The sequence below is a fragment of the Echinops telfairi genome, unplaced genomic scaffold (genome assembly GCF_000313985.2).
Source record: "Echinops telfairi isolate 266 unplaced genomic scaffold, ASM31398v2 ScPeMD7_6273;HRSCAF=7185, whole genome shotgun sequence".
Classification (NCBI taxonomy): domain Eukaryota; kingdom Metazoa; phylum Chordata; class Mammalia; order Afrosoricida; family Tenrecidae; genus Echinops; species Echinops telfairi.
The window spans coordinates 356,102-374,260 of NW_022110173.1; the positions used below are offsets into that span (position 1 = coordinate 356,102).

At 54.5% G+C, this 18,159-nt stretch overlaps 1 protein-coding gene across 1 annotated transcript in view; it reads right to left on the bottom strand.

The window, feature by feature from the left end:
• The window catches only part of TEAD4 (TEA domain transcription factor 4), a 51,147-nt gene extending 45,032 nt beyond the window's left edge, over positions 1 to 6,115 (bottom strand). The window contains exons 1-2 of the mRNA XM_045295895.1: positions 6,103 to 6,115; positions 5,642 to 5,896 (exon numbers count right to left, since the gene is read on the bottom strand). Of these exons, the coding sequence (XP_045151830.1) occupies positions 5,642 to 5,896; positions 6,103 to 6,115 (268 nt within the window). The remainder of the gene's footprint in view (positions 1 to 5,641; positions 5,897 to 6,102) is intronic.
• Between the last annotated feature and the right edge of the window lie 12,044 nt (positions 6,116 to 18,159).

Consider the following 18,159-nt stretch of genomic DNA (forward strand, 5'->3'; position numbering starts at 1 on the left):
AAAAGGGGAAAGGGCAGTCAGCCAGCAGGGATACTGCCCTACGAACCCCAGGGTGCGGTGGGGTGTCCCTGACCCTGGGTTCATCCGACTCAACACCACATCACACATACCTCGCCCTTAACCACGATCCTTTCTCTGGCACACACGGAGCACTTGACCTCTACAATCCCACCCTCCAAATCCTATCGCCAAGGGCTCGCTGCTGGATCTGTTTCCTCCCACTGGCCTGCCCTCTGCTCCAGGGTTCCCTCCCTCTTAGCCACGGGCAAAGGAGGCGGGGCGGGGCCTCTGTGGTTGGGTCAGTTCCGAGTCACAGTGACCTCCTCTTTTTCACCAGGCCTCTACTTCTCCAGGGACTGACCGGCCCAAACAACGTGAGATCAAAGTTTCCAGTCTCCACTCTCAAGGAGCATCCTGGCCGTACTTCTTCCAAGACAGACGTGGCTGCTCCTCTGCAGTCCATGGTAGGGCCACTCTTCCTTGACAAGAACAGGCGTCAAAGGCATCCTCGTCCGCATGGCCCTGCCTTGATCCTCAAGTTTGGGGGTTCTCCATCCAGGGTTTGGCTGAAGCTTTAAACACACGGGGCTGGAGGAAGAGGCTCTCTGTGGAAAAGAAAACTTCAAACGGAGGCCCGAGAAGCACAGGCGTGTGTGAGAAGGCTGTAGCTGGTACCACCACTGTCCTTGGAGGGCTGAAATCCTGTCAAGCCATGGCCCACAGCCATCTCTGATCCCCACCCAAATGGGCGTGCTCACTCCACGCCCACGTGCTAGTGGACCTGTCTCATGGTCCTTGGGTAGAGTCACTTGAACTGCGAGCCGGAGGCATGACTGATTCATCTGTATACCCCCTGGTGCTGTGTATGTAGCAGCTGTGATGTGTCCTTAACTCCACAGCATCCCTCAACGGTGGCAGCGGTGGCTAAGTGCCAGGGAGTCATGGTGGCAATCCTACGTGGACAGAGCAGAACGGGCTCCCTAGGGTTTTTCAGGCTGGGACCTTTCGGACACCGATCGCCAGATACCTCTCAGTGGGTTTGAACCGCTAGCCCGTTAGCCAGTAGTCAAGCGCTTCGTAGCTGGCACCTCCTAAGGACCCTACTCTTATGTAGGCACGAAAGCTCAGAAAGTTAAGTAACGTGTCCCACCCCTGCAGGTCATATCATTCCCAGATGGGCGTTGTGCATCAGAATCAGAAAGCGGGGGTATTAGGCCCTGAGAGGGAGGGCACAGTTGGTGACAAAGCCAAGGAGCGGACGACTCAAGGGGCAATGCCCTGACCAGGAAGCAGGGGGCGGGAGAAGCCGAGAGAAGGCTCCCTGATCACTACCCTATCACCTAAGTGCAAAGAACCTTGGCCCAATGTCTCTTCCCAACCTGCCACTTCCCAGCTGTGTGAGTCTGTCTGGGGCTGTTTCCTCGTGCACGCAGTGGGGGGACCCTTATCCTCTGATGTTCTCAGTGGCGCTGCCTGACCCCGATTCTCCACTGGAGCAGGGACAGCGAACTACTTAATGTGACTCTTCTAGCCTACGTCTCGTCTCAGAAAACTCCCCCTTCCTGCCTGCATCTAGGTGAGAAGGTGGGGGCAGGCCCTGATAGGATTCCCCTCGGAGGATTCCAGAGGCTACACTGGGAGTGCCATTCAGCTGGGTATAAAATGAGTCCTCAGACACAAGAGGTGGGGGCGTGGGGGATGTTGCAACCAGCCAGAGCCAGGAGTGAAGTGCATCTTCTGGACCTGAAGATCCCAGCACACAGGGTCACCTCCCGGATCCAGAAGACAGCTGGGACATTGGAGCAGCAGCCGCAGCAGAACCAAGAGCCAGAGCACGAGGCAAGGTGGTGGGCTTCCCAGCCCCCAGAGCAAGTAACGCTGAGTGCTTTGGGGCAGGAGGCTGGCTTGTGGAGTGGGGTGCCTCTGGGAGCTAAACTGGCTCATCCACAGAGCTTGACCTGAGTGTCTTTTATCACCAGCCCTGAAAAACTTCTGTACATCCTGAGCGTTTCTCTCCTGCCATCACCTGTAAGCTGTCACTTCCACAGTGAGCCCGATGACCGTGAACTCTGTGAGACGTGCGTGGCCACGGTGATAACACGTCAGAAAAGAGGCGAACAGGAGACGTGGAGCGTGTGCATGAGACAGAGCACAACCAGCCCCCCTCCCATGCAAACTCCCGCCCTGGGCCCCTGCTCCAATTCTCGCCCCCTGCCTGGGGCGTCTACCTTCTTCAGGAAAGCCTCCAGGGTCGTCTCGCCCACTGGTTGGTTGGCTACAAGCTCAGGGAACTTGGAAGGCTGGTGACCTTTTCAGAGACATTTCTCCTGCTTCCGCCCATAAGACTGCGCGGCCTGCAACATCCTCGGCTGGTCCAGGCCAGTGAGAGACCCAAGTCTACACCAATGGCTTCGAGTCAAACTGGATGCAGAACAATCTTCTAGGACAAGTAGACCTCCCTCCCGAAGGGTTTCCAAGGCTGTGCGCTGACCAGGGCAGAGAAGCAGAGGCAGAGAGCCTCATAAAATTGGGGATCAACCCCTAGGGCAGGAGCCCAGGGAAGAGAGAGGCACCCACACCCAGAGGAAGACCTGGGAAGACCGTGCCCAGCCACGGGCCAGTGCTGGGCAGTGAGGGCAGGGGAAGGCAGCAGCCGCTACCCGCCCCCATCTCTGCACCACCTGCCCACGGGGCCAGCATCCAGCCTGGCTGAAGGAGGTCAGCGTGACCAGCACGGTGCCAGGGTGAGAGAAACACAGTGATGGGGCACAAATGGAAGCAGGGGTGCCGCTGTGGCAAGAGCAGTGGCAGGAGAAGGCTAGCAGCCCCAGGCGCGGGTGCCGGCAGAGGAGAGGAGAGGAGACAGTGCTCAGGGGGAGGGTGGCCCAGGCCAAGGAGGGTGAAAGGCTCAGCTCAGAACTAATAGGTGCTAATCTGCTGTGTAGATCTGCGTGTCTGCCTGGCCCTGATTGGCGTGTCCTGCTGGGGCGTGGCGTGGCGTGGCCTGGGAGAAGGCCTAATCCCTGTCTTCAGAGAGCCAAGGCCAGGTCCCGGGTCTCAAAGCTTGCTCTTGACACATCTCCTGCCTGAGGTCTGCTCCCATCTGCTTGTCTTCCCCGCACCCAGGGTCCCACCGGGCCAGTCCGGGAGCCGGAAGGGTGGGCTCCGGCTGCGGAGAGGGTGGGGGCGACAAGACAACGGCTCCTGGGGCTGAGGATGGGGTGAGGCACAAAGAAGGGGAAGATGAGAGGGCAGAAGAGCCAGGATCCAGTAAGTCAGTGTGCCCTTCTTGCATGCCCCGGGGTGAGCTCAGTGTGCTCTGTGTCTCCCTGCTAGGCTGGCCAGGCGTCCGAGAGCCCCTCGCCACCCCCATGTGCAGTCCTGCCTTGCTCAGCCCTCAGGACTGGTAAGAAGAGATGGGAGGTGCCCAGCAGGCTCTGTGCTCAGAGAGGGGTGTGGGGTGGGTCATCACCAGACACCAGCGCAGCCTCCAGGCCCCTGCTCAGAGCCCCACCCAGCAGGGGCTGAGGCCAAGAGGAGAGGCAGGGAGAGAGGGGAGCAGGCTGTACAGTCTTATGCGGGGTGATGGTGGGTGCACTGGTATGAAAGCGGCAGAGTCCAGCTCTAGCCCCACTACCCCACTTACTGAACTCCCTCGGAGGAAGACAGACGATAATGCCTCACCCTGGTGGGCTGGAGCTGGAGACAATGGAGGCCAATGGCCTTAATCTGTTGGCCTGCTATCCACAAGGTTGCCAGTTCAAACCCACCAGCAGCTCAGAGGGAAAAAGATGAGGCTGTTTATCCCCATAAGACTGACAACCTTGGGAACTGACCACAAGATCGACATATAACGCCTGCCCGAGGGGGACGAACAACAGAAATGTGAGTGAAGGGAGACAGCAGATGGTGTAAGATATGAAAGCTATAATAATTTACAATTTATCAAGGGTTCAGGAGGGTGAGAGGGTGGGGGAGGGAGGAAAAAAGAGGAGCTGATACTAAGGGCTCAAGTAGATTGAAAATGATGATGGCAACATAGGTAGGTACCAATGTGCTTGATACACTAGATGTATGGATTGTTAGAAGAACTGTAAAGGCCCCCAATAAAACGAATTCTATATAAAAAAAGACTGGCAGCATCAGAAACCCACAGGGGCACCTCTGGTTTCTCCTAGAGTCGGTATGAGTCAGAATCTACCAATAGTGATGTGTCTGATTAGTTTTTTTTAAAATGTCTCCTGGCTCTCCCTCCCAAGGGATCTCCCTGCCCTTTCTTCTCCTGCTTCCCATTACAGGGGACAGGACCCATGCCGGCATGACCAGGGCTGACACCATTTACACCCTGTGGCCCCTATTCATTCCATGGCTCCCCTCATGCCAAGCAGAAGTTTGGCCCAAGTCCTGCCAGAATCCACAGCGGTGCATTTCCTTGTCTGATCTGCCACGTCATCGGTGTGACCAGACAAGTTCCAGCCCCGGTATCTTTCTATGTGCAGCAGGGATAGAAATAGCTCCTTGTTATACACCTTCCCCCGATTCACACGGGGACAGCTCAGGCACCTGCAGCGAGTGCCCTCAGCGCTCGAACACCTATTCCCAGCCCGGCTGCCCCTGCGCAGCACCCCACCCTTCACACAGTGTCCTCCTGCCTTCCTCACCTGCACACCCACACTCGGGATCTGAGGGCCTGCGGAGACCCCGAGTCCTCGGCAAATAAACGGGGGTACCCACCACCACCCCTGACACCCAACAGGCGTCCCGGACATATCAGCTCTCTTCCTTGTGCTGAAAGTAAGGAGCCAGCGGGAGCAGGAGGAAGGTTTGAGCAGACCGTGGACGCTGGGACCATCTCCCCGGGAACCTCTCTTGCCACAGACTCTTTAGTCAGTTCCAGGACCCTGTCAAGAGGCCTGACCAGGCCTTCACACAGCTGGCTGGTTTGGGTGCTCACTTCTCTGGATACCCTTCTCTTGCCTCCAGCAGTTTGCCCAGGTGCTGGCTCCTTTGCACACAGGGCACTTGGACACAACGGTGTTCTGGGTCCCAGGCCACCCCTGTGGCCTTTCATGCTCACGCCCAGCTGCAAGGGCCTCTCCTGAGAGCACGTCCCATGATACTTTGCTTCCCTTTCTCCGGGGTCACCCCCCAGCCTGCCTTCTCGTAGAGATGCAGATCTGTTCACCTTTGCGCCAACTCAGCTCTAGGGGCTCAGTGACCCGGCAGGTGTGCCAAGGATGACCGAGGGGTGACTGAGAGAGGAACGAGGGACTGTCCCCAGTCCCTAACATCCTCCGCAGCGACGTGGGCAGCTACTCGAGGAGCGGCGTTTGCCGTGAGGGACGCGTGAGTGTTCGTTCCCAGGCTGCTGCTCGTGAGACACAGTCTACCCCACTCAGTCCTTTTCCCATGTGGTTTCCACCGCCACGGCTTCTCAGCCCCCTGTGTCCACCCTCCACACGCACTCAGAGGCTCCCCCCCAGGAAAGGAGGACGTGGTGTCCACCTGGAAGAAGCTCAAGAGCTCAGGGCTTGGAGGAAGTGTCCGGGTTACTACGTGGAGCACCCCCCTCTCTCCCCCATGTTCCGGCGAGACTGTGTCAGCCCAGGGGTCAGCGGCCCAGCCCAGGCGGGTTCCTTACCGTACATCTTGCCCTCGTCTGATAGGATGATCTTGCGGCGGCCGCAGGGAGGGTAGATGGCCAGGGCCTCCTGGAAGCTCTGCTCGATGTCCGGGCTCCACACGCCCTCTGCGTCATTGTCGATGGGCTTGTCCAAGGCCTGGCTGCCCCCAGAGACGTTGCTCCCCTCAGGGGAGTTAGGAGAGCCCCACTCGTTGGAGGTAATGGTGCCGGCCTTGCCCTCCAAGGCTCCGCTTGGAGGGGCGCCCGTTGGACCTGCGAGGGCAGAAACCACAGCACTGAGGGGAAGCGGAGGATCAGTGCGGGCCTCCGTGTGCCATTCTTCCTGGCCTGGCCACCCGCAGCACAGGGGCATCGTGGGAAAGGCGAGGGACTCCCTTCGGGGGCGAACAGAAAGGTCTAGAAGTCAAGAGCTTTGAGATCTCCAGCAGGTCACTGCCTCGCTGTAGGACATGTCCCACCAATGACCGTCATGGCCTGGTCACTGTGATCTCGGCTCTGAGAACCCATGTGTCCCAGACGAGGCTGAGAGAGACGTGACAGGGACCAGATGCCAGCAGGGCTCTGGCAGTGAACGGGTATCGGGCAAGGAGAAGGGAAACACAGGGCAGGTCCTCCTCCACCCCACCCCACCCCACTCCCAGCCCCAGCTCCTTCACTGAGGCTGGGGCAGCCCTGGTTGGAAGTGCGGCAGCAGCAGTGTCTTGCTGGCTGCCATCCACAGTGGCGGCCGCGCCCAGGCCCTTTGTAGAGCTCACACCGCCCAAGCCGCACATTTCTGTCCATGACAGTCCTCGCCACCCCGTCAACTTCCATTCAGGCGGACACACCACGTGTGGCAGAGGACAGTTGCACCCCAGGAGGCTTTCAATGACCCTTTCTTAAAACAAAAAAAGACTGTCGGGGCTCCCTTTCAAAGCACCTCAGGATGGGCTTGAACCAATAACTGCTCAGTTAGCAAGCCCACATTGTGTGTTCCACCCAGGGGTCTCCGGAGAGGGCAGCGCTCACGAGTATTTGCACACCGCCTGGATCGGGACTGCCAGGGAGGTATGGCTTCCCACAGCCCTCCACACAGCCCCAGCTCCTCCCCATTCCATCCTCGGCACTGAGCAGATGGGCGAAGGGGCCTCTGCCCACCACACACAACACCCCTTTTCCATTAGGCACAGCGTAGCCCAGCACTCAAACCCAGGCCTTGGAGTGTCACCCCCAAGCGTCCATCCACTTCCATTCAGCACCTTATGAAATAAGACACCTCCTTGCCCCCCAAGGCATTGCTGGCTTGTCATCCGTGTGTGTGTGTGTGTGTGTGTGTGTGTGTGTGTTTCAAGCCCCTTACTGACTGAACTGTGTGCCCCTGCAGAACACTTCTTGAAATACTAATCCCAGTCCCTTCCAATGGGATTCCGGTCTGGAAATGCCTCTGGGCTTCTTTTGTTATGTTAATAAGGACACAGCCCATTCAGGTACAGGCGAATCCTAGTCCCTTCTCAGGGGTGTCTTCCAAAAAAAGAAGAAGCAGGACAAACACAAGAGAACAGTCACCACTGTCGCAAACCCAAACAAGCAGACCCTGCGATGGAGTCGATGCCAGCTCACAGCGCCCGACAGGACACGGCACAACTGCCCTGTGAGATTCCAAGGCTGGACCTCTTTTTTTTTTTTAAGATAATTGTATTGGGAGTGCTTACCGCTCTTATAACAATCCGTACATAAATTATATCAAGCAATCTACACTGCCATCACCATTTTCTAAACATTACCTGCATCAGCTCCTCTTTTGACCCTGCCCCCGCTCCCCTAAAGCTGTAACTCTTTATGGGAGTAGAAAGCCCTGTCTTTCTCCCACAGAGCGGCTGGTGGTTTTGAACTGCTGACTTTATGGTCAGCAGCTCACCTCACCAGCACTATGCTACCAAGATTCCTTCACCACTGTTCCCATGCAGAGAACTGCCCGGGTCAACTTGACAAGGATCTGTCTCCTGGAGCCAACACATCAATTTGGACTTCTGATGCCTCCAAGCCAGGAGACATACACATCTGCTCTTTAAGCCGGCCCCGCACCCCCCAAACTGGGGATATCTGTTGTTATGGCAGCAGTAGCCACCTCCACTGCAGCTCTCCCCCCACACACACCCCACACACATAGCCCAGCCTATCAGAACCAAGTGAGTGTGGGTGGGAGGGTCAGTGTGGTCCACCTACACCGTGAAGGCAGAGGACTTGAGTCTGGGGTCTGAGAGGGAGGTGAAGGGACCCGGGAGTCCAAGCAGCAACTACAGACCACAGGCTCCCAAACTATATGACCTACCACCCCCTTTTCAGGAGAAAAAAAAATTTTTTTTTAATTACTCAGCAACTGCTGGAAATGACAACCTTTTCTACTACAGGCCATAATCCAGGATGAAGTAGAGGTGTCTGCTTTTGCAGCCCTGCCTCGATCATTCCCACGCCCCTCAAGGGGCAAGTATGGGAAACACGGCTCCAGAGGGCACCTCACGCCATCCCCTCAAAGAGCGGAAGCCCGGAGAAGCAGAAGGGCTTGGCAAGGTCACAGAGCAAGCAAACGATGCAGGCCCTTAATCCCAGCCGGCCAGGGGGCTGAGCCTTTGTGGCCTTTCAAGTAAGGTGTCATGAACGTGTACCTGAGGCGGCCTCTGGGTCTGGGAGAGATAGCTTACACTGCCCCAGGACTCGGGCTAGACTCAGCTCGATGGCAGGAGTGGGTTTTTGGTAGGTAGATAATCATATCCCATCTTGCCAGAGACTAAAGATGTCAGCGCTTTAAGAAGTCTGTCTCAGGAGGCACAGAGAAAACCATTACTCTGAAAAAGAAACTTAGAAATTCGTAAGATGAAAGACAGATCCATTTCAACTTTTTTAACTGCGGTGACCTAGATGAGAAAACATTTGTCACTTTAGCATTTTTCACATGTTTAACTCAGTCACACAATGTCTTCTGACGACAACTCACAACTGAGACTATCAGATAGGAACCATCAAACATTATTTAAACTGAAAATGATTATTGACTTTGGGGGGGAAAAAAGGAATCAGAAATATAAAACAAGACAGTATCAGAAAATACAAAATTCAAACCAGGAAAAAAACCACATTAAAGAAGGGAAAGTTTAGTCACTGGAATGAAAAGCCCAGCGGCTGGGATTAGCAGATTAGAGACAGACGGAAAAGGGACTTCCAACCTAGAAGCTGTATCCGAGGACATCACCCAGAGAGGAGCACAGATAGATGAGATATCGAAATCAGGAGAAAAGACAAGAACAGAAAAAGACATTTCCAAGTACCTCGAATTAGAATCTCATAATGATGTAAAGCAACGCTAGAAGAGAGGATGGATGGATGTCAGGGAACTTTTCATAATTAATGAAAGATATGAGCCCTTCGGTGAAGGAGCCCCACTGAGCCTACGCAGAATCCATTTAAATAAAATAAGCACATGAGGTGAGAACAATACCGAGTCTCAAAAGCTAAGAGAAAATCTTAAGACCCGCAGGACAAAAAAGGACAGATCACCTACAAAGGAAATAGTCAGCAATACTACCAGAATGCCAGAGTAACATCTCCAAATTACTGTGAAGAAAAGTATTCAACCTAGAATTTTAAATCCAATTAAAAAGAAAATCATTCAAGAATAAGGATTAAATAAAGGCATTTCCAGACAGAATTTACCACTAACAAGCCTTTCCTGAAACACACACACACACACACACACACACACACACACACACACACACACGAAGTACTTTAAAAAAACGAAAAAGGAATTGATAAGGGAGGAGACACAGAACACTTGAGAAATGGCAAGCACAGCAGCTGAGGATATCAAGAGTAAATCAAAACAACTGTGTGAACACAATGATGAAGGTGACACATGCATCACTACCTTACAGGAGATAACCTAGGAACGCAAACAAAAAAAATTGCCATTGAGTCAATGATAACTCAGAGTGGTCCGACAGGACAGGGCAGACCTGCCCCAGGGAGTTCCCGAGACTGTCCTTCTTTATCCTCTGGAGGGCTGGAGGTTTCGAACTGCCAACCTTGCAGGTGTCAGTCGGAAGCATAACCACTGTGCCACCAGGGCTCCGCAAGATGGCTTAAACCTATGAACTAGGAAAGCAAACTACCATGTACGTATAGATCAAAGCAGAAAAGTTATGTCTCTGAATCACTGTTTCAAAAAAAAACATTTGACAAACTTCAAGGCTCGATCATAATAAAAAAAAAACTTTTTAAAAAGTACGAGAAATAAAGGAGGCGTCCTAACCTAGCAAAGGTGTGTTCTCCAGCCCTCACTACAAACACCAAACTCAAGGATGAAGCACAAGAAGCATCATCTTTAAAGTCAGGAATGAGGTCAGTCCTCATACCAGCAGTCCTAGCCAACACAGGAGAACAACAGAAAGAGCTAAAGATTGAAGAGGAAGAAATGAAACTATCGTTATTCTCAGGAAATATGATGGGGAGGTTGAAGACTACAAATTAATTACAAAAACTTCAAAAAACTTTTAAGACAAGTTCAGCAAAGTCAATACATCAAAACCAATTGCATTTCTTATAGCAGAAAGAAGCTACCGCAGACAATGCAATCTCTTCAGATACTCCATTGTCATTGGAAACCAAACTAGAATGCACGAAGAACAAATCTAAAAAGACTAAGATCTTTAAGGATAACCTTTCGGGAGACACGAACCACCTACCTAAATACAGGCACACACCTTGAAGGCACACTGGGTTCCGATCCAGACCCCTGCAGTATGCTGGGCATCACAATGCCGTGAACGACACACATTTTTGATCTCCCAGTGCACAGCAAAGTTCTTTTTACACCACCCGATGCTTTGTAATAGAAGCCCCTGTGGTGTCGGCTGCTCTCCGGGAGTCAGCAGTTGGAAACACCAGCCACTCACTCCTTGGGAGAAAAACAAGGCTCTCTGCTCTCCGAAACCCACAGGGCCGCTCTGCCCTGTCCTGCAGCGTTGCTCTGGGTCAACATCGGCTGGGTGGTAGTGAGTTTGCTTTGGCAGTCTTCAAGATCGCTGGAAAGAAGTTTGAAATAGCGTGAGAATTACCATGGCGTGGCACGGCGACAACAGAGGAGCACATGCCGTTGGGAAAATGGCGTGGTCAGGTTTGCTCAACACAGGGCTGCCACAAACCCTTCCAGCTGTAAAATGAAAGTGCAGTCTGTGAAGCACAAGAAGCAAAAGGCACAAAGAACCCAACCATGCCCGTAGAGAACCACCAACCACCGGTCCGTGGGCAGCAGAAACACTTTCCTAGAGGCTCGATCTCTCCCAATAGCAATTCAGTGCACACACAATAAAATCCCCCCCAGGCGCTTCACAAAGCCTACCCAGCTGAGCTTCAAAGTACATGGAAGAGCCAAGACCAAGAAAGGGGAGCCTTTCTCATCAGTCACTTACCAACCCACTCAACTTAAATCACACCGCAGGTTTGGGTCACTGCAAGAAATGCCCTGTTGTGCATACCACCAACGGATGCCTTGTTAGCGATGGCCCCTCCCCCTCTTCTTCCAGCAGCACTCAACAAGGTTACCATTCCATTCCTTTCCCTTGATTTCCTATTTTGCCAGACCCTAAACCCTTGGGTTTTACATTGGGCTGCTAACCCCGAGGTCAGCAGTTCATATCCACCGGCCACTCTTTGGGACAAAGAGGAGGCTTTCTGTTTCAGTAAGATTACAGCCTCAGAAATCCCCAAGGGACTGTCCTACCCTGTCCTATGAGATCACACTGAGTCGGAATCGGTGGCAGTTGAGTGTCTCTAATTGTTTTGGATTCCATAAATGCTCCCCTCACCATTGTGAGCTGAACCCACTTTCTAAACCCTTACACATACTCCTTCGATGATCTCCACCCAGAGCTTCCACTTGCCCCATACACATTTCATTCCCAAGCCTGTATCTCTCACCTCTGGTTTAGGCTTATATAGTCCACCAGGCAATCCTAATGAAATGTCTCCTCAACTTCAATATGGCCCAAGCCAACGGCTTTGACCTGCCAATGAACTTCTCATCAGGACATGACCCCAGTCCCCACCCTCGGACCAGAAGCCCTAGGAGGGCATCTTCATTTGGCCCTCTTACATCTCATAGCCAATGACCATGCACACGCCATCTTTCTCCTTCTCCCCCTGTCTCCTGAACTCCCCTCTTCTACCTCAGCGTTCAAACAGAGGCCTCGCCGAGGCTCCCCTGGGTGCCTGCAGTAGTCGCCCTGTGCAGACTCATCTCTTCACCGCTCCAGAGCCAGCGCCCCAAAGACAAATGTGGCCATGCTACCCCCTTGCTCTTAAGATAAAATCACACATCCCCTACGGAACGGCTGCTGTTGTGAGGTGCAGGGAGTCCGTTCTGACCCCCAGTAACCCTTGTGTACGACAGAAGGGCACGTGCCCCCCCCACCCAACTACTGGGATGGCTGAGCCCATTGCTGCGGCCGCGGTGTCGCTGGGATTTATAGAGCCTTTATCAGCTGACGTGGCTCTCCTGTCCTACCTTCCACCTGACTTCTACATTCCCTTCTTTCCCCTCAGCCCACCCCCAAGCCCCAAACCCAATTATCCAGCCAGACCTCCAAGACGCTAAGTTGGTCAAGTCAGACTTGAGGCCCCTTCCGTGCCGACAGTGTCGGTGGGCCCCACTCCCGACCCAGACCCTCACCACAAGGAGCTCTCCGGGTGGCCTCGGGATGTGCCACGCAGATCTGAGACTTTGCTCAGAGAAGGTCATGGAACTGACCCCCATGGAGAGGCATCCTGCATGACACACAATAGGGTCACTAAGGTAAGATGCTCGCTTGCCATACAGAGCCTCACAGAGCGTCAACAACCGCGGCGGAATATGAGGATTTACTCTTAGCATGATGCGCGAGATGCTCCAAGTGGAAGCTCTCTAAGTGGACCTGATCGGTACAGAGATCCAAAGCCCCTGACGGAGGCCTCGTGAGCCCTGGCATCAGCCTCTCCTCTGAGACCCGAAGAACACTCAGAGCCAGAAAGAGGGTGCTGTGGAGGCCAGGATGTTGGGAGAACTAGGAAAGAAGGCAGCTCTACCCATTCCCTCCACCCCCCCAATGTGACCCTCTGAGAGTCAGGCTGTGGTCTCTGCCCTTCCGACGTCGGGCCCAAGGCGGGGCAGCAGAATACCAGATCCATCGGGGAGGACCAGTGGTCACTCTTGTCAAGTGCTATCTCACAAGGGCGGCTTTCTGAGGACCTGCACTCCATGTCCTCAAGACTGGGTCTGCTGGGGGGCGGGGGTGGTGGTGGTGTCAGATGCACAGGCATTCCCTCCCCTGAAGGCAATCAGTTGCCAGACTGCTGTCTCATCCCACCACAGGGGTGGTGGGCCTGCTCCCGGCCTCTGGGGACAATGGACAGGCTCCTGTAGGAGTTTTCACCCTACTGACAATGGTTCCTATGGAGACCCAAAGACCAACCCCTAGACCACCCTCTCATTGCTGTGTAACCTATAGTGCAGCCCCTTCCTGTGATGTATGTCTCTACCTGTAATTAGTGGGCTGGATTGCACCCAAAAGGTATATAGGTATGAGTCAGCAATATCGAGCTCTCTGGCCTCCTTGCTGCTCACTCCCTGGTCACGCCCCTCTCTCCCCCCTCTCCCTTGTTCCCTTGCCCTCCTTCCCTTCCCCCTCTCTCCACGTGGACCACCAAGCTGGGCTGAGGTGAGCAATGCTACCATGTAATATGTCTGATTATATTACTGTACTATCTCTCATGCTCTCGATGACTTTAATATAATGCTTATATATCTCAACCGTACAATTGTGCATTACTGAACCCAGAAGTAGTATTACTGAACCCGTGATCAGCGGGTGGGGGCTGGCCCCCCCCCCACTCCCGCGTGCCACTTTTAACTTAATACTACATGGGTCCATCCCAGGGCACACAGGACGGGTCATCCAAGGCCCTGGGCCATGGGATTTGTTACCAAGATGGAGTTGCGACTTGCTCCTGGCCCTGTGTGGCCTGGCTGCTCTAGGTCCACACTATCACTGGCTGGTCTCTCCCGCCCTGAGGGTCCTGGCAGCCGCCTTCTCTTCCAGGCAAAGCGCAGAAGCCTCTGCCCTGAAGCTGCTGCGATAGAGGTAAGCCAGAGACAGCCCAAAGGATCCCCACTTTTCCTCCCCCTCCCCCCAGTGCTCCCCAGTGACCGCACAGTCCGGCCAGGACTAGCACTGGAGTGGGCAACAGATGGCATGGCTAAGCCTGGGCCATGTGCTATGAAAGGAGGAATAAAAATAATCCCAGACTGGGCTCTCCAGACCTGGCCAGGAGTCCTCCTGTTCTGGCCCCAGTCTCACCCCAAAGCCCACAGAGCCAGCCCCATCGGTGCCATCCCCCTCGGGGGCCTGGCGCCAGCACCCGAGACCAGAGTCTGTTTACCCAGGAGTCTCCAGCAGCAGCAGACAGTGGTGGCTGCTTCCACACAAATCTTTCTAATGATCTGCACAGCAAGCTGCGGTGTGCGGAAACCCCTTTCCCCCAGCACATTCAAAGGCAGGGTGGGAATTACAATGCCAAGATCAGGAGTGGAGAAACCTTGGGATAGCAGATAACTTGGCCTGGAAAGGTGGAAAAAACAGACCCACCACCCACCCCCACCCTAGGCCCTGATGTCTTCTCCCTGCCTGGTTGAAGACTTCCAGAAATCTGCTCCCAGCCCACCTCCTTCGGCCTTCCGTGAGCACCTCTAACTGACCCTGGCCTCCAGAGCCTGCGGCATACAAAGCACCGTGTGACGAGGCCCGGTTCTGCAGGGTGAGCCATCACTATACCTCTGCTCACCTCTCTGACGGGCTGGACTGCCAACCACTGGACCATCAGGCCTACTTCTCACCTGCTGGCATCCCCCATGCCTCCTGGGGAATCAGGTCGTAGGTGCTACCCTCAGGGGGGTGATTCTTCCACTGACTTCCTGTCCTTCATCAAGGAGGGACCTACCTACTGGTTTCCTTCTGCCACCATCTCTACCTTGCAGAAGACTGACACAGGTTAAGAGCCTGCTCCCTGTGCACCCTGCCCCCTAACTGGATGTGATGGCGCCCGGCGCTCAGAAGACTTGCCTGGAGCCACCCACGTCAGGAGCGGGCAATCAGAAGAGGGTCCGGATCTCCCAATGACACAGAGAGAAACGGTTCCCTGCTGGCCTTCCCCACCAACCTGGGAGTCCCATAAATGTAGGGTCCGAGGCCAGCGGTTCCCCGCCACCCCAGCACCCCGCTGACCCGTGGCTTTGATGCCTTGCCTTCTGATGCCTCAGTTCTCGCTCTGCTGCTTCCCCCCAAGGGCCCCTCCATCTCAGTGACTGTCCTGTACCCCTGAGAAGCTGGCACTAAAAAACAGTTGGGTTTTCTTCAGGAGACAGCCCAGCCTTCCAGCTCCATACACAAGGCCCAGGGGTCTGAAGACAAGGGAGGCAAGGGGGTGAGAATAATCCGGGTTGGGAGCGGATTAAGAATAGAAACTGCTCCGATACAAGAACCCGCGTTCGGACTGGTGAACGTCTCTGGAACATGGAGTTGATAAGGCCAGTGGGATCATTCATGTCTCTGCACCCCACATCCTTTGTGCCCATCTACCACGGCTGACCCAGCGTGGCCCCCATCCCTGCCTTACACCAACGAGGCAAGTGAGCCAAGAAGCTAACAAGAGGACGAAGAACGTGGTGTAAGGACTGGTGCAAGACTCACCAACAACCTGCGATGTGCAGATGACATAACCCCGCTTTCTCGATAAAACTGAAGAAGGCTTAGAGCACTTATTGGTGAAGATTTATGACTACAGGCTTCAGGATGGTTTACAACTCAACTTGAAACAAACATCCTCACAAGTGGGCCAACAAGCAACACTAGGGTAAACGGAGAAAAGACCAAAGCTGTCAAGGATTTCACGTCATCAATGTTCGCTGAAGCAGCAGTCAAGAAATCTAACAATGCCCGTGGCTGCACAAGGCCTCCTACAGGAGGTAGGGAAGAAGGACAAGTCCTAGCCAGCCATAAAGACTACATGCTCCAATTCAGCCCTCTTCCCCACCCCCTCTCCACCCCACAACCAGGTGGGCGGTACACCTGGGCGGCCCAAAATAGGCCCAAGTGGGCTTAATTCAGCCAATGAGGTCAACCAATACTTTCGACCACGGCCCCCCAGCTTGAGGCTTAACTACCTTAGCTCAGGACTGCCGCCCCTTTTGTCTTCGGCCTTCTGCCCTCTCCCCTGGGACCCATATCCTGCCACAGTCTCTCTCTGGCCTCAGGTCAGTACCTGTGGGCGCAAAGCCCCTTGAGGTTGCCCCCTTGTCTGTACGTGAATGCCGCACCGTGTGCAGTGGAAGAAGGACCAAACCTGGGCTGGAAGGAGGACACCAGAATGCCCCTTTAGAAGGACGGAAAGACTTCGTCTGACTTCCTCCACACATGCTCTCAGAGGGACCGGCCCGGGAAAGGACCTCATGCTCGGTCAAGCAGAGGGTTGGTGAAGAAGATGTAAGCAGCCTCCCCCCACCCCCCTTCACACACAGCGACAGTGGCGAGGGTGACAGGGGGTGGGGCAGTGTTCCGCTCTGTTGTGCCCAGAGTCACAGTGAGTCAGAACTGACTATAGGGCACTACCACCACCACCACCACCACCACCACCACCACCATCACTGCCGGCACTACCACCACCACCACCACTGGCGTGATGAATCAGCATCTCCTGACCATCACAGGGGCTGCCCTCAACGCCCTCAGTCAGGGGTGGGGAGGGGGAGGGTCGGCAGAGGCAAGTGCCTGAGGAGGGCAATTCAAGAAGCCATTCTAGGTAAGCACCTTGGTGGGGGGGTGCACAGAGGCTGGGTTTAGGGCCGGCGGTGCTGTGGGGCAGATTCTGAGTCAGTCAGTGATCCCATGCGACGGGGCAGAACTGCCCCGCAAGGGTTCCTGTCTGTCAGCTTCACAGGGGTTCACACAGCCCAGCTTGAACCCTTCACCATCATGCCACCAAGGAATCCCATGCCAGACAGAGGTGGGAGCGAGAGAGAAGGAGAGGACTCTGACCCACACCATAGGCAAAGGAAAACGCTGCTAAACCTGGAACTGCAGCGAGATGACAGGGGAGGAGAGCTCCTGGAGAGAGGGAGAGAGGGAGGGAGGGAGGAAGGGAGGGAGGAAGGAAGGAAGGAAGGAAGGAAGGAAGGAAGGAAGGAAAGAGAACAGGTGAGTTCATGCAGCAGGGCCAGAGCTGGAAGCCAGCAAGGGCCCCTTACGAAAATCAAACAGACCAAACAGACCTAGGCGCCACGGTGCCACCACCAGAACACTGCCCTTGGCGCAAGCAGGACGAGCATCGCCCCATCTCTCCTGACACGCACACAGCTCCAGGGTGAGAGCAGACGTGGGGAGACGGGAACCCTCACCCACGGCTCGTGGGGCTGCCACACTGCACAGCCTCTGGAGAAGCACCATGGCACTTCCTGAAACAGCTAAACATGCAGCTACCGCGTGCCTCCCGCCAGCAATGCCGCCCCTCGGTGTACATGCACCCCAAAGACCTGTGAAGAGAGGCAACCAAAGCCTTGGACGTCGGTGCGCACTGCAGCACCTTTTACAACAGCCAAAAAGAAACGGCGGAGACAACCTGAACGCCCATCAAGAGATGGGTACACAAAGCATGGGGCAGACGCATCAGTATGAGGGTGGGCTTTAAAGGTCTGTACAAGAATGGAACGAAAGGAGAACAGAATTTGTCCGCAAACTTTGGGAAGCCCCTGCCAGCCACAGGCCACAGCTTCGCCAAAGTTCCGACATGTGCTACAGTAGGGATGGAACTTGCTGGTAAGATGCCGAGAAAAATAGGCCAACCACAAAAGGGCAAGCGCCGTATGACCTCACTTATATAAAGAGACAAGAACAGGCAAAGTTTATTGGTGGCTGTGAAGAGTGGGAGCGAGGGGGACAGGTGTGGTCAAGGCTTATAATGAGTTTCAGTACAGGGATGGAAAGACGCGTACACAGCTCGTCCACTGTTGTAAATGCTGCCAGTACGCTGTAGCCCTGTAAAACACAGAGTTGGCAAAAGCTGTGGTGGCCATACAAGAAGCCTTCAAAAAGCTGGTGGGAAAATTCCACTACCTTTTCATTCCGTGTTTTCACGAACTTTTTGAAGACCCTTTTTAACCATTTCCCACAAGAGTTAAATAAATAAAAGAACAGCTGCTTGTGGACAGAAACCTCATAGAATGTGGTTCCTTGGCTGGAGGTGCAGACTCCTGGGACACCCAGTTTCCTGGCCTCGTAGCAGGTTGACGTTGATACTTCAGCTCTCCCTTCTCGTTCAGATAGACAGGGCATGGGGTCTGAAAAGCCTGCAGGTACAATTTCCAGTTCAAGGTACAATTGGTCTCTGGGCCCCCCAAGCAACCGAGGAAGGAGCATCAGGAAAAGGAAGAGGACATGGAGGGGTGGCTGGCG